At 36.8% G+C, this 17,583-nt stretch overlaps 1 protein-coding gene across 9 annotated transcripts in view; it reads left to right on the top strand.

Annotated features, from left to right (window-relative positions):
• Window positions 1–17,583, top strand: part of LOC117419822 (transcription factor SOX-5-like) — a 231,395-nt gene that overhangs the window by 201,588 nt on the left and 12,224 nt on the right. For 8 of the 9 annotated variants that reach the window (XM_034033046.3, XM_058986152.1, XM_058986153.1 and 5 more), the window contains 4 exons: window positions 750–835; window positions 9,838–9,984; window positions 14,139–14,310; window positions 16,915–17,087. In XM_034033046.3, the coding sequence (XP_033888937.1) occupies window positions 750–835; window positions 9,838–9,984; window positions 14,139–14,310; window positions 16,915–17,087 (578 nt within the window). The remainder of the gene's footprint in view (window positions 1–749; window positions 836–9,837; window positions 9,985–14,138; window positions 14,311–16,914; window positions 17,088–17,583) is intronic. The other variant, XM_034033052.3, reaches the window with a different exon arrangement.

Genomic DNA, 17,583 nt, shown 5'->3' with positions numbered 1-17,583 from the left:
AAGGATAATTAAAGGACCCTTCATGGTTACAGGGGTCAAAACAGGAAAAAGGATAATGCCAATTACAGAGTAGCACAAGGTAATATCAACATCAACAAGACTGGGACTGAGACCACCCAACCTTGTCAAATATACCAAATGGACAGTTTTTTTTCTTCTATTTAGCTGTAATGTGTGAAGTATGGCAACATGGTCACTCCCAAGGTGCACCATGCTGGGTTTTTGTGGGTAAATACGTTATATAAGTTATATAAAAATAGCTGTCCAGTCTATGACATGTTAACAAGCCAACACACACTTTCATTATTTCACTTTGTAAACCTTTTGTCCATAGCAGCTCCCACTGACATCTTTATTTATACTCCATCATATTTTATGAGATCTCTACTCATACAGCAGACTCTGACATTTCCTTTAAACACTTTAATTAAGGGGAACCTATCTGAAGCTCTCAAGTGATAATTTTTTATAATACTCTGATTCATCTGCATTTATCAATTTCTCTCAGTGTTGAGCATAAAACAAGATGAAGTTTCCACCTTAATTACTCTATGCCTTTTTTATCACGATCCACCTTCAGTCAGCTTTGTGAAGAGGGTATTAGTAAAAAGGGCTACACAATAGAGGCTTTCATTAAGGCCTCAGGAAGGAACACAAAAGAAGGCTTTGGAAGGAGTGAATAGGAGAGTTTGCTTTGCAGGTGGAGAAGGGATAAAATGTGCTGACACTTTCATTGTTCTCTGCTTCAGGTGACCCTTACCCTCTTCAGCTGATTCCTACTACCATGGCAGCTGCTGCCGCGGCAACCCCAGGCCTTGGCCAACTCCAGCTGCAGGTAAGAATGAAAACACGTTGGTGTTAGCACAAGGTGAAAACGTATGATAGGTCTGGTGGCAGTGGTGGTTGTTGTTGTTGTTGTTATTGTTCTTATATACAGTATATATTATTATGATATCTAGTAAAACACAGCTGTTTGTCACATTTGGGGTGATCAGTATTGAGTGAAAGTTTCTATAGAAAAGTAATAAAGGATCTGTCTAGACAGTCTCAATGATTGTGCATGTCCTGCTCCCTGTGGAGACAAGAGTCACATTAAAATGTGCACGGAAACATTTATGTGAAAGAGGTACTTACTCTTCCTGCTTTGAGCTAAAGACATTAGCACACAGTTTCAGTCACACAAGTGAACTGCATTCGTTGTTTGTCACATCCTTCTGAAACCTTCACATGGGAATTTCAAGATGATAAGTAAAGTGCTTGGAAACGGACTAAGTAATACATCGGAATATAGCAAAGAGGGCCACTGCAAATTCGAGAGATTCAGTCATCTTTTCTCGACAGCGTATTCCATCCATACTATTTGTTTGAATTTCACAATGTGTCTTACAGGTGACACTTTGTATTGTGATGCATAACGAATCAGAACAGTGGTCTTGACACAGAAAATTCTTAACTATGAATGTAGTTACTATATGCTGTGCTGACTTTGGAGAGAGTTCAGTATGGCAAAGGTCCAGGATCTGAGTTCAGAAAAGCTCAGTTCACAGTTCTCTAAAATGATTTAAAGGGAAGGAGCAGGTGACTCTGAATCCCACCCCCATACACCTTGAAGGCTTTTGTTTTCTCGCGTTATGTGTCGTACACTGGTTTGGTTTACTGCAGTGAGTTAGGCTCCTTCTGAAAAAAACACATCTGGTCCTACACTCTGCTTGGATAAAACATCTTTAAAATTCAATCCAGATACACACATATTTAAAATAAGTGGCCTATCGTCATGTTAATCCTAACCCCAGCCTGCTGTTTGCTAGCAGACCTCTGTCTGCATGAGTGAATTTTCTTGTAGGTTAAGCGCCTGTATACCCCCCAACCCCCCTGCTCCAATCTGAAACACATAAGCCTATGGGGTGAACAGACAGAGGCACGCATATGATTAATACAACACAGCTGCAAAGAAATACTGATTTGCATATGTATTAATAGAGGAGAAGGAAACAATTCGATTATGTACTGAAAGCTTCTGTGTAACCAAAGGGACAAAAATGCACCAAATTAATGGAAATGTGGCCATTCTTTCTGGTATGTATTCTGTCAGTTCAAGCTTCAGCTCATTTCCAGTTAATTCTGATTTACCCCTCATAGAAAAGCCATTTCAAGTCAAAATAATCACACACCATAGAAAAGATATAGTCATATCCTCATTTGTCTCAAGGCCACTAGCCACAAGAAGGCACACATTTGTACTGAAAGTGTAATCCCACATGAGAAGTAACAGCTGACTGTTCTCTGTTATAATTGACAATAATTCTTATTTAATATATTTTACAAGAATATTTCCATTGTGATGTAACTTGAGCAAAATCATCAAATTTATAAACTAACAGATACAATTAAGGTTTAGAAAAAAAGAAGAAAAAAATTGGTGACACTATAAAGATATACATGACAATATGAATCATTGCTTGAAATGTATTCGATTTTCTAAAGCAGTCCATTTGGCTGGGACTGGACTAAATTAAGGTCTTGTTTTGCAATACTGCACTGGGATACTGCCTGTAAAAAAAAAAAAAAAAAAAAGTTTCTCTAGTCTTAACAAAGTTTTCTGAAGGCTGAAACTGAATTCAAAATGTAAGAAGTTATCAGCAATGTCAGCTGCTTAATACAGCTTAAGTTTTCAAAACCAGAAAAATATTTTTCAAAGAAATGATTTACTCAGATACAGATGTCACAGCCTGCTCTATTCCTTTGGGGTCCTTTTCAAATTCCATTTTAAAACTAGGTACACAGAGACACACAGTAAAATGGCTTGCCCCTGGGTCAGAGGGGAGCAGGTTTTCTATGCCACAAGTCCTCTCAATGACATTACTACAGTTTTTCAATTTCAAATCTACACACTTATAGTGCATGTAAATACTATTATGTCTTCATTTATTTTGCATGTCCTACCCAACCTATTGTAGAATGATACGTGACTAAACCCATTCCTTGCACTCTGTGTGTGAATGAAATAGGAAGTTTTTTGTCCTCAAGTGCTTGGGTCTGTTCAGTTTCAGTAAATTCAGTACACATTCTGGAACAAACCCAATTTAAAGGATGAACATATTACAGGCTGCTGGGATATTCCAAAATAAATAAACCTTAGTAGAAGAATACGCCTATAGACTGGCTAAATAGCATATTGGATAGATGGTCTTTCAGAGCAATTAAAAGGGCAGCTGGGATGCATTGCTCTCTGTGTAGCACATTGATTTTGATCAATGTCTGATGAAGTGAATGTCATTTAAAGATCACATATTTAGGCAAATGTCCATTGTTCAGACTATTAAAATGAAATAAATATCACCTAAATTACTGCTGATACAAAACAGAGAAATGAAATTATCATCTATATTGCTTTATGATACCTGATGGTACTGGTCTGGAAATCTAATTTTGACCCGGTCATCACCTTGCCTCTTATATGAGTTAATTAGCCCATTCTGCTTCAGTGAGATGATGAAACAGAAACAAAGGATCGTTGTAATGCAGGGACACATAAAACACTAAGCATGTGTTCATCGCATTATTAAAAATACATCAGCGTAAAAAGCACCTGTAATCATAAAAACACAAGAAAACTTGAATAGTAAGGGACAGGTTCAGTGTTGTTACTCTCTCAGTATTTTAGGGGAAATCATACGTAAATCTTTGGGGACATATTCCATGCATGGGCTGTTGTTATTTTTAAGATATTGCCTTGTATCATTTCAGTTCACAAAGGTTCAGAGGAGCAAATTACTTTCCCAATCTACAAAGCATTCCAAGCAGTCTTATGAGGATAATTCTGGGATCCATGGATGGTCCCTGTAAGAATACTCAGGGTATACTAAGCAAACATGGAAAAATAAGATGAAAACAAACTACATTTTATTTTACAGTTTAGATAAAAAATAAAAAAATAAAAAAAACATCATAAGAACATAAGAAAGTTTACAAACGAGAGGAGGCCATTCGGCCCATTGGTCGTTAGTAGCTTATTGTTCCCAGAATCTCATCAAGCAGCTTCTTGAAGGATCCCAGGGTGTCAGCTTCAACAACATTACTGGGGAGTTGGTTCCAGACTCCAACAATTCTCATCCTCCCTACCTCACTGTATCTCTTTGTCACTACATTGTTTATTGTCATACAATATGAGTTTCTTTGGCTAATGCTGTCCACAGCAGACTCACAGGTAAGATATGCTGGAAGGTAGGCTTATCTTACATTGTTTAATGTTTAACAATGACTTATTAACGTGTATTTCAATTACCCTGGCCTAGAATCGAAGCTGTGACCTTCATATTCAAAGGACAGCTCTAACCTTTAAGTCATCTTGTTGACCCTCAGTAGCCAATGATGCATTGTTATGCATGCTTCTTTCTTCTTCCTTTTTTTGTAGCTATAAATTATGTCCAATCAGTCTAATCTTAGTCATAAAGTGGATCTTTTATTAGAGACATATGCAAGATAAAATGTAGTTGGCTTCCACTGATGTATTCCTTCCCGCTCAGGAGTGTTTTATGGTGGTAGACGGTCTGCAGAGTTGAAAGAGACAATAAATTCAGGGCAGATGTACCTCTCAGATATTACCTCAGGCAGGTCTGGCACTTGCATGGACCCCGTTTAGTGGGGTTTACCTGAACATCTTGTCACATCCAGACAGCAGGTCATCCAGGTTAGGATCCATGTGCACCATCCATCTTCCTGGGAAAAGGAATGGCAGCTCACACCCTGCTTAGCCCATAAATAATGGGGGGAGAGAGAGGGGAGAGAGAGAGAGAGAGAGAGAGAGAGAGAGAGAGAGAGAGAGAGAGAGAGAGAGAGCGAGCAGGGAAAACTAACAGTATATTGGAAAATCAGGGAATATACCATTCCTGTTATTTGTAAAATAAAAAAATGAGAATACAGTTAAACTTTACTAGTGAGACAATACAACTTAATAGCTAATGACCTCTTAGCTTTATTAGGTAAACCTTGTTGTCACAGCCTAGATTTTTTCAAAACATTTTCAGCAGGATTATAAAATGGCACTCATTGTACCACCTTAAAACAAGTCATTGTTTTCAAAGGGTCAAGATGATCAGAAACGTGTCTGGGGGGATCACGGAGACTAGTGGTTGCAGTTTTGGTCCCATAAGTCCTGCTGGAGGGGAGGACATTGGTATAAGTCTGCAGATGCACTTAGCATGCATGAAACCCAGGAACCCGAGTCAAAGGCTTTGCTTTATGACATCAGCATACATTAGGTTCTCTTTGTTTGAAACAGTGGCAGGTAGTCTGATCCCCGGCATTTGATCGTAATCATTTCAGATGGAAATTAACTGAATCCAAGGTCTTATTTATTATTATTATTATTATTATTATTATTATTATTATTATTATTATATGTTTATTTAGCAGACGCCTTTATCGAAGGCGACTTACAGAGACTAGGGTGTGTGAACTATGCATCAGCTGCAGAGTCACTTACAATTACGTCTCACCCGAAAGACGGAGCACAAGGAGGTTAAGTGACTTGCTCAGGGTCACACAATGAGTCAGTGGCTGAGGTGGGATTTGAACCAGGGACCTCCTGGTTACAAGCCCCTTTCTTTAACCACTGGACCACACAGCCTGGAAATTAGCGTACATTATACAACACACACAATCACGTTATAGTAATCTGACATTAAATATGCACACTTCAAAAATCAAAAATGACCGCAAACCAACATTTTAATGTGTATTTTTCAGTATAATTAACATAACAGTGTTATCAAATATGAGACAAGTGGCGAAAAGACTTCATAACACATCAACATTTCACTTTAAGATATTCATATTTTTTTTATTGGTGATGGCCATTTAGATGTTAAATATTTGTGTTAATTGGATATAGCAATAACATGCAATTAGAGCAGATTTTAAAGACCAAAACTATAGTTGCAGACAGCTTGTGCTGCCTCTTCATTTGGCAGCTATGGCTGGCTTTGTTTATAATGGGTACTTTGTTCGTAGAATTTAGCACATTGATGATTTGGGTCGAAAGATTTTTTTTTTTTTTTTACCTGAAAAGCTGGCTATAGCTGCCTGCACCAGTGCCTGTCTGAAATGGAATTGTATTTACTGGTTTGCTGACCTGAGGAACAGAAGAGTGTTCATCCGCCATCGGTAATGAACAGCCATGCTGGAGAGGTATAAAGAGGGTCAATAGAATGGGTCATGCCTCATATGGGGAGGCAGATGTTGGAACATATTGTAATGGATTACAGTGCTGCACATGGGAATGGTTGAGGGAGAGATAGAGAGGGAGACAGAGAGTGATGAATACAGATCAGCAGACTATCTTAATCATTTTTACTAGGGAATACATTTAGCACATTTAAATATGTAAGCATATAAAAAAAAGAAAAGCCTAGCTTTCATACGGAGCTCTATTCGATTTCAGAATTCCTGCAAACCTTTTTATACTGTATATACTGCACTAACATCACATGGTGTTCTGCTCTAAATATTAAGATAGTTAAGAAAAAAAAAACTTGCAGTTAAGCTTCAAAGCCACAGACTAGCCTTGATTGAATTAGATAATAACTTTTTTGGCCTAAAGATCTTTATAAATAAAAATGACAAACTGCTGCCTTTCCTATTTTATGTATGACAATGTCACACTAAAGTAGACTAGTGTAGTAATCACCTTGGATACACTTCAGATTACAAGTAAGCACCTTCACAATTCTGTGATTGGGAGAATTAAACTGCATCATATAATTTTGTTGTTAAGCACACGTATTAAATAATGTAACAAAACTGTAAATTAAATAATGTAACAAAACTGTAAATACAGTGTTTCCATGGTGTAGTTAATGTACCTGTATTTTGAAGTGTATCCATCACCTCCATAATATTTAAACCAGTTTACTTAAGGTTTGTGTTTAATATTGGTCTTACCTCACCTCATGCCTTGCTTTAGTGAATGTGGTTTCTTTGAAGTTCAGAGGCTTGGAGTTTACATTGGTATCCAAATGGAAATAGTCAATATACAACAACAGAGTCAATATACAACAACAGAAATCTATAGGAGCTTAATCCTGTTTGTGCAGCACAGACCAGGAGTTCTCTGAAATTCTTTCACTGATATGGGTGTTTTATCAATACACACTAAAATAAGCCAGTCACCTATATGGCCTTGGAGAAAAACATCACTGCCATTGCACTCAGGGCATGAAATACATATGGCACTAGAGGAGGGGGTGTTGGACTACCTCTGACCTTTGGTTTTTGACTTAATTTAGGAGATCAAATAGATGCCCTGCCTTGGGAGAGGAATATACAAACATAGTTTAGAAAAACATTTAACCTTACGTTTTATTTTGCACTTCACGACTGCTTAGCTGTAGGGAAAAACCTGCACTTATTTACATTGAAAAGAACATGGTAAATTAATCCCTCTTACATGTATCCATTCTCTAATTCTTTTGCTGTTCTTTTCTCACATATTCTTTTTTTTCTGCTGAAACACGTCCTCTCATTTTTTCACTGGTTTTTCAAACACATTTTTCTCTCCTCCTCACCACTTTCTTCTTCTCTCACATAAGCATCATTCTTTCCTTTCCTGTGATCCTATTGCATTGCCAGCTATTTGCTTGGCTGCATTCTCACAGCAAGCAGCACTATTTAATGTTGCCTGATATCGCACATGCCCTGTGCATGAAGGTGGAGGGGGTAGGGAGAGTTTCCAGAAACTGTCCCTCCACCGCCTACAAGTGTGATGTCATGACAGCTGACTAACTTCAATGCCTGAATGGTTCTATATGACTCGAAAACTAAAGTTTTTGCAGGAAATATGAATAATACCAATAATGGTGTAGTGACTGTATTTTATTTTAGAATACATAATTGAATTTGTATAATAAAATCTGCCATGTATTACATTTCTCATTATTACATTTCTTTAAAATGAGGAGATGACCGACAAGGGGAAACCTGTGGTGATTGTGATGTTAAAAGGCTAGTACATTTTTACCTTTTCATCCCTAGCATGAATTAGGGGAGAGGTCTACAAAAATGGTCCCTGGAAAATAATGGGTTACAATTGAAGGGTGCGAGTGACATGAGCAATATTAAAATCTAAACAAAACAAAAAGGTTTTGGAGTTAAATCAGTCTCCACAACATGTTTCAATTTCTCAGCATAACCAAGGCACTGTGGGATCTGTCAGTCTTGATTAGCACTTCCATCCCTGATGAGACACACCAAAAGAGCCCTGGAACCTCCCTGGGAAACACTACGTCTTACAGCCTTGCTTACGGGTGACATTTAAATTCCGCCGCCTCGCAACGACCCAGATATTATTTTTTATGATTTTATTTTTTGACCCACTCTTTTTGTGTTCTTTTCCTTTGCACAAGCGTGTGGCTTCCCCAGGGGGCACAAGTGTCACTTCCTTTATCTTCATCTGTATCCTTGCTTCAGTCCCTCTCGGAGCGTGCTTAGCCACTGCATGTTGTAAGTGTGTAAGTGGCTGTCACTTGCTTCATGCTTCTATTCAGGCAGCTTGACTGATAGGCACTGGCCCTGTAATGAAACTCAATTCGGAAGAGCAAATAAAGTCCTTTGAAGCAGTGGTCTGAATACAAGATGTCAGCAATTTTGTATGCATCACTTCACGAGGGGAACAGGTTTATGCTTGCACACGCAAATGATCGGGATAGCATTGCAAGAGTAATTCGACTGAAAATACCAACAATCATTTTGTTATTTCTATCATTATTATTATTATTATTATTATTATTATTATTATTATTATTATTATTATTATTACTACTATGTTTTATGTAGGGGAAATAAAAGACCTATAAAAGCATGAAGAAAGACAAATTAATAATATCACCTCTATTTGCTTAAAGCAACTTTTGTTTCCCATTGTGGCCGTCTGTCGAAGTAGAATATAACCCTTATGGAACAAACATATATTTTTAATATATGGTAGAAAAGTATGATCCTTATACTTTTCATATATAGAAATTGGCCCCTTTTTTATATATTTAAAATATATGGGATATATTTTAAATATATTGTCTGTAGTCCATGTATTTGTTTTCTATGGATTACAGACTAACGAAAATATATGGTGCACTATATATTTTCAACATATAAAATAAATATATGGATTACAGATTTGTTTTCAAATCTTATTAATACCTTGAAATTAATCACTTAATTCCACTTTGACAGCACCAAAAGAATCTACAGACAAGAAATCTATAAATATAAGAAAGGTTTGCTGAAGGAAGCACATTTATGCTACTGTATCACAACATTTCACTTAGTAAAAGCATGCAATGAAAGATTTGTATCAACCCTTTAGTTCTTTTAGGAAAGAACTTTACCTCAATCTCTTATAGAATCTGATATACAATCTTTGTCTATAATACATTTACAAAAGTAATAAAAGCATTGAGCCCCTCATTTCAGGACATTTTCAAAATGATTTTAAATTATTAAAAGGCTGTTGAAAGAAAGCTAGGGCTATCTGTGACCTTCAACAGCATTTTTAAGGATACTGCTACAGCTACTGTGGACATTCACAGATTAAAACATATAGAAGTGACCCAGTGGCACAGAGGCATGGCACTGAATGTACACTGCCTGCATTTTCTCCCAGACTGCACCAGGCAGGGACATTTTTCATTCATGTGTGATGTTTGCCAACTCTCCCCAAAGTGACAGCTTCCATCTTGAAAAGTGCCATCCTGTTAAGCACAAAAAGCCTAATGGCTGTTATAGCTTTTTATGCTGATTCTTCTTTTAATTGTTTTCTTTTTTTGGGCCTCTGTTTTGCAGCAGCTGTATGCGGCCCAACTTGCAGCCATGCAGGTATCCCCAGGGGCCAAACTACCTGGCATGCCCCATACCAACCTGAGAAACATCCACTCGCCAACCAACATCCAGACAGAGAAGTGCAGGAGCACCCCTCCACCGAAAAGCAAGGTACAACCTTTAAACCCACTAATTGTATGCCATTGTACAATTCAAAAGTTTCAGGTGTTCTCTGTAACTGCAACATTTTAAAACTTACCACACCTAACACAGCTCACTTTGTTCCTCTGCCCAGATGTTTTTTGCAGTTATTTTGTGTATATTCTGGTATTTGAATAGGCACAACATGCTTTCTTTGACCTTGGAAACCAATATAATCTGAGAATGAACTGCATGTTTGAGCCTGTATGAGATTATAAAATACATGACCCAATCATCACTGATCGTTACAGTTGTGTCACTAATAATAGATTGAATTGGTGATTTATGTTACTCTAAGGAGATTTTGGCTTTAAATTCCAGCTTTGAAAATGTATTTTACCTGACTAAACTGATGAAGAAAATCAAGCAAGGCAATGCTGTTTTGAAGGTTGCTTACAAATATTATTATAAAATTAGCCTTTGATACAAAAAAAATGTGCTACCCCAATCCTTTGGAAAATGTCTGGCTAGCAGCATGACCTTAAAATCCTTTTTCTGGCAGTACGATATAATCAAACTGCAGGGAATTTAAAATAAACATAACTTGATTTTACGCCTTTTAAACCAAACACTGCTGTCAGGTTTAATGGGGAAACAAAGTAGAAACTGGTATTTCTGGTATTTAAATGTGCTCTCTGACTTTAATGTCAGAAAACAAAAGAGGAGGATGGAGGGATGCTCACATAAAACCAAGTGGGGGAAAAAAAGGAAAGAAGCCTTTTCTGTTGTCTTATCCTGATGATTTCTTGCTGAAGCCTCATGGAAAGACAGCAGGGTGACTTTAAAGATTAAGAACAATCATTGACCTCGGATCTTGGCCTGGTACCTAAGCTATCGATTTCACTTGGTCTCCTGCCAAGCAATGTGTCAGAATTCAGTTGTAATAAAGGAAGGAGATGCAGCTCTTACAGTGACAGAGGAATACACACGTTTCTCTACCATATGGAGTGGCTTGTGTGGTCATGTGACCCACTATTGTGTAGACTTGAAGAGATGAGAAAGATGACAACTATTGGACGCAGATTCCTGTTATTAATAGAAAAAAATTATGTAAATGAGTCAGATTAAAAAGCTTATTTTTTAAAGGTTACAGAACGTTCTTGCACAGCTTTGTGTCCTTATTGATCCCTTGTCAGCTGCCTGCTTTGTTGAAGTAGTCTCAGCCTGAAATCAGTTTACCACATATTTTTAAAGAAAAGATTTCACCAGAAAATCCAAACTCCCACATCTCATTTATAGTGAGTTCCTGCTTGTACCAAGATGTTTAGACTGAGGCACAAGGTGGAAAAGTGGTTTGCCCCCTAGGTTACACCTTACAATATGGCAGTGAGCTGGGATTTGAAAGCCAGGAGCTTTTTCTTTTTTTTTTTACTTTAACAATGTTTAATTAAGCTTGTCCTGACTCTATAGCAGTGTTAAATTATCTTGGGATGGTATGAGATGAGTGCATTGTAGGTCTGAAAAGCACACCTATTGATCTTGTTAAGGTTATCATTGTGTCGCATATTGGGTAGCTGAAGACACAAGAAATAAATCTTTCCGGTAGTGACCGGTAGGTGACCTGCGACCTGCCTTCACTCATATGAAATGAGCCAGGATCATATTGATAAACTCTGGTCACGCCATAAAGCAGAATGAAGGCCTGCTTCATGTCATACGCCTCGGTATTGGTTTCTGGGTTCATAGATAGCAGTGAACCGAATGAATAAGCACATTGCACACAGATTTGCTGTAATTGAAAAGTCATCTCACTGATAAGATAGTAGGTGATGCTGTCATATATTTGTATGTTGCTTCTCGCAAACAGGGCCTAGCATTCCAAGTCTTATTTTAAATCTGTCCTGATACAAGACTTATCCCTACATTAACTCCAGTTGTGAGCACTCTTTACATAGCTGCAGATTTTTTTGGTATATAAGGTATGATTTGATTTTTGTTATGGTCTTGGTCTTGCTTCTCTTTGCTTAATGAATTTGATTCTGGTAAATTACACAATATAAAAAATGAACTTCCACTTGAGTTCATCTTGATGTATAAAAAACCTGCACTCACAAGCATAGAATTCAGTGGAAACACATCTTCAGTCTGCAGCATGACCATTCCCTGTTTTGTTTTTTTTCTGTTTGTTTTTGTATGTACTGTATAAAACTATTTTCCCAAATAAATCTGGAGCATTACATTCCTAATGCCTTTAAATAAAAGTTAAAAGGGAAATTGTCTGCAGTTTGTTTAGAACTCTTGGGTTTTTAAACACTATTAAAATACAGATGATATAGACACACATACTGATGTCATTTTTCATCAAATACCATGATAACGTTGGCTCAGCAGTTTTATACATTTCCATTGCATTTCATTGGCAGACTGCATGTCTTACTGACACGGATAACATTCTGTAAGTCAACCTAGCAAGGTTAGAACCACAAAAGCTTTTTCATTAGCTTTTAACAAGTTGCAGAGAGCAATGTATGAATTATATAAAGGTCTTATAGGAAAGTTTTCTTACCTGCTGTTTACAGACTCAAGACATTTGGCTTGAAATGTACAAACTTAACCAATCACAGTAATTCCATGTCAGTGGCATTATTCAGATTGGCCAACTTCCCACGCAGGGATTTTCAAGAGCAATGCGATGAGGCTTTATCTGGAATAAATATTCAGGTTTCATAAACTGTTCAAAAGCAAATCAAAACAATTTGGGGTCAGAAATCAGTCTTTCCAGACATCCGTTATTTCTTGTTGTACTCCCTGAACATATCCTATTGTTTATATCCTAATTATATCAATCCCTTAAACCTCTATCATGAAAAGATACATTAATGTAATTTACAACTAAATGCTGCAGCTACAGTAATTGACATCTTTTAAACTGCTACTAATCCAAGTTAAAATGTGTGTGTGTGTGTGTGTAAATGTGTTTTTACTTTTTGTAATTGGGATCTTAATAATTTATTGAAATGCAAAAAAAGAAAAAAAATCCTGTACAGTATATAAAGGGTTTCTTATAATGAACAGAGTGTACTTAGCCCTAAGAAAAACTAGAGCTCTGTTTTCAAGTGTCTACACTGTGTGGCTTTAGAATTTTGGGATGATTAAGGATTAAATATATTTCTTTCTGTATAATTACAAACAGTAGGAAGTACCCCTCTCCCACATATTTCCATGTGGCTTCCTTAATGAGTGGCCTAGGTTGACTAACAAAAAAACACAATCAATGTTTTTTTGAAAGCATGTGGCACCACCACCACAGCAGACTAATTGTGTTTTCCTTAATCAGAGAGGGAGTGTATATGTGTGCAGGGGGGGGAGGTGCAGCTGCAGATGAGCATTATCTAAATCAGCCGTCCTGTCATGTGAACATCCCCGCTTAATTTAATGCAATTATTTCATCAGCGGGGATCATATCAGCAGCATAATTAATGTATACAACATGTTTCACAACTGCCTGTACCTCTCCGTGCCTTTATTATCTCTCTTGATAACTTCACAATGTGGTTTGTAAAGGAGCTGCCAATTTGGTCATCTTATGGTATGTGAGGCTGCAGATATTTCTTCTTTATTGCTCTTGAGTTTGGAAATGCCGTCACGCTCTCTGTCCACCACAGATTTCACACCCATTACAATTATCAAGTTAGCAGTCTTGGCTGGAAACATAGCAAGCAAGCTATGGATATATATTAAAAAAAAAAACATGTATTAGGAGTTTCATGCAATTCCAAAAATCCAAGAATTAATTCAGGGGTTATTCATATTTGTTCTTGCATTTAATATAATTAAATAAAGTACTGTTTGAAGACTAAAAACTATAGAAAATCGTTTTGTTTGTAAAACAAAAAACACAACGCTAATCACAAATTTACAAATCTAAATAACACCCTGCACTAGTATGATTGAATTATGTTTCCTAAAGTTTAACACTGAAATCTAGATAACAGCAAATCTTTATAAAATGACCCTCAGTTAATGTTATAATGTTCACAATAATCAATTAAAGTCGAAAGTTTAATTAGGCAAATATATTACTTGTATACACCAATGTAAATTATGCACATATGGTACAAACAATCTCATATTTTTCCAAAGCTTCAAGGCAGTTTTTATTATGTATTTTGTTTGTTTTCTAGGAGGAGGGTGCACAGCCACTGAATCTGTCGTCCAAGCCCAAGCCAACAGAGAGCAAATCACCGACATCCCCTGCTTCCCCACAGGTCCCCAGTATGAAAATGAACACAGGATCCATGAAACACAGTTTCCAGGCCTCACTCGCCAGCCCTCCCTCCAGAACAAACTCGATAGGTAGGTCCCTTTGAATATGCTACTATGCAATGATGTGTGTGTGAGTGAGAGTGAAAAACACGTCACAAAGGTGATTTGAAACTTTTGTATAAACAGTATGATGTACATTTTTAAAGAAGTTTGTGTCTATTATTAATACAACCTGAATCTCTGCTGAATCAATTGCATATGATCTTAAAGCAAACAAGACTGGACAGTGTCAAAATATATTGTTGGTAATGGTCTGTAACCACTGTGTGGCCATATTCAATAGCATCCAAAAAATATTTTATTATTTATTAGTGAGAGATTGAATTCACTTTCTCCATTTATGTAAGATCTTATTAACCCAGTGAATGTGCCTCATTAGTGAGTAGGACAGAGTATTGTATTATTGATGCTTAAACTATTCATTATATGGTTTTAGTGACGCATTTTGCTCTCACCAGGCAACAACACTTGATCACTACTTTTGATTATCTACAAAGCTGCTTTTAAGACTTTTAATGGCATTACAAAACATCCCACAAAAACAGCTTGTAGTGACTTCTATCTGTTGTGCAATGGTAAACAGCTGTGTGTTGTTTTGTTTTCCGTTGGAGATGATGACCAGATGATTTTGCTGATCTAAATTTGTATTTAAAACAAAACTCTACTTGATACTTTTTAATTAAAAAATAAATGTTGACATTGCAGCTAATTATGCATGTTTAAACTACACTGAATATATATCATTATCATTTCAGCTATTTACAGAAGGATAACAAATTAAATAGTTTGTCCGCAGCATGCCTCATTTCTTCCTATCCCTGTCACCTGATGGTGAATCAACCTAGACACAAACAAAAAAAAAGGAATTATGGAAAACAAAACTGCCAACTTTCTATCTTGTATATCTTTTTGATTAGAACTCAACTGTAATGAAAGCCAATTCGTTGATCGGTTCAGTTTACATGTATTCGTACAAGAAGATGCATCTTTTTTGTTCATAAAAATTATATGTATGTTAAAATGTTGTATTGATGTTAAATAGCTGAGCATAAGGGAGTGAAAGATACAGTTGGAGTGAAGGCCACAGATGTCATTAGCCTAATATCTTCCAATTCTGTAATAATACACTGAAAGACTGGGACTCTCATCCATAAATTAAGACATGTGCCAAGCTTTCTCTTTATTTAACAGAGAGGAAGTTCTCTTAAAGTCTTTTGGCAATTTAGAGACCACAATTAAAACAAAGGCTTTGCCTTACAAGCAGGATGTGTCATCTGATGAGATTAGACAAGGCTCTTAAAAGTACTGTACTTTCATGTTGTACACAGAAAGCAAGCATTAACACCCCCCCCCCCCCCCCCCCCAAACACAGAAGTTAGACATTTTAGACTTCCTTTATTTTATCTCAGTGTTTTTCAACAAATCATAGGATTTAATAGTACGTTTGGCAGATTAGTGGATTTATGGCCCAGATGTTTTTAGTTCTAAAAAATGGATTAGTGTGTAAAGTTTGCTGGAATACAGTGGAACATGTTGAGGCAAACCGTTCATTTTGTTTGCAATTAGTATCTGCCTTCTGTCTCGCAATCCTTCCATCTGTTCGCCAGTATATATTGGGTCAGATTAAGATTCATACCTCTAAATAATTTTGCTACTGGAAGCTGCAGCACTGCCTAGCCTGTGCCCTTAAATCCTGTAACTTTAATAATTTGGATTATAGTAAAAAAAAAAAAGTTCATATTGTGCTGCTGACCAGGTTCTGTTCTGGTCCCCATCTTTGGTGTAACTTTAGTGAACTGTGGCCTGTGAAATAGAATCTCTAATATTGCAGTGGCTGGAATGCAGTTACAATAAAATACAATAAGAATTGTAAAATAAAAAATGTCAGCTCTCTAGATTTGTTCATTATGACTTTTTAAGAGTTTACTCCTATGTCATTACTAATCTGAAAGCTTAATCTGTCCTGAGATGGCATTTACCAGTAGATTACAACAGATTAACAGCCATAAACTTCCTAAAGGCTGCGGTAGATTTAACCCCAGAGAATAACTACGATACCAGATGTAGTGGATATGAATATCTGTAAGCTGCTGGTAAAATATAATAATGAAGCAGAGATTTATGTTTGATATCCATTTGGCAGGTGTTTACTGGTAAATTAGCAGGCCCTGGATGTAATAGGTGTAATCTCCATAATGCAAAGCAGAATACTATTCATTGCATTGCTTTTCAAAGACTAAGTGTGTCCCAAAGCCAATGGGTGATCAGGCCAAAATGTAGAGCTTTTAAATACTTTGACAGTGGACAGAAGTTTGTATGTACTGTGTATTCTGTTGTTTGTACTTGGTACTAGATAAACGCATACAGTGTGCACTGCATGTGGACTACTCTTTGTACTTGTGGCACAAGAGGGTAAATGTACATCATTAAAGTCCTTTAGTCTTGTGGGCCATCGTTCATAAACCTTCCTCATTTGGTGCTGGAGCAGTTTGGCAAAAATCTTATTAGGCTTATACAAGTGTCCTTTCCAAAATGAAATATTACTGTGTGGCCCGGGTGTCTGCACATGGTTGATAAATAACGGCCAGAGACATCTATACTAATAAGTTGTCCCTTTGGCTATTTTTTTCCCAGATCTTCTTTCCTCTATCACCTCTGGTGGTTACTTGAATGACCGTGACGCAGTCAACAAGGCTTTTCAGGAAGCCAGGCAAATGAAAGAGCAGCTCAGGAGAGAGCAACAGGTGCTGGATGCAAAGGTGGCTGTAGTCAACAGTCTGGGTCTCAACAATGGCAGAACAGAAAAGGTCAGAAAACTACTGTGTGGTTTTGTAAATACTCATATTTACATATTATACAAGATATATAGCAAATTGATTTCTTAAGAAAATGTTGTTTAATATATTCTAATTCTCATTTGGTTTTTTTTAACTCTGCTCTATAATTTATCCACCCCATTTAAATTTTTTGTATTAAGTTTTTTTTTACATGGGAGCATAAGACAATTATTATCAAATATTTATACAGCAGGCTTTAAAAAAAATGAGGGGTGTCTTTAAGGCATGTTTTGGAGTCTTCAGAAGATCAAAATAAGCAACTTAAAACAACAAAGGTTAATATATGACAAAAAAATCCATTCAAATATTTAAGCTTTCTTCAAGGAACGCTCTGAGCAGAAATGTATTTTCCTCGCTCCCTCAGAAAAAACGACTTTTATCACTCTGCCTGACGCTAATGCAAAGTGACTCAAACTGTTCCTCGGAAGCTCAGCTAAATTGCAGTTATTTGTTAAGCACACATGCT

This window comes from Acipenser ruthenus, chromosome 14 (genome assembly GCF_902713425.1).
Source record: "Acipenser ruthenus chromosome 14, fAciRut3.2 maternal haplotype, whole genome shotgun sequence".
NCBI classification, from domain to species: domain Eukaryota; kingdom Metazoa; phylum Chordata; class Actinopteri; order Acipenseriformes; family Acipenseridae; genus Acipenser; species Acipenser ruthenus.
Note: the sequence above shows the minus strand (reverse complement) of the source record. Positions and strands in the feature narration are given on the sequence as shown.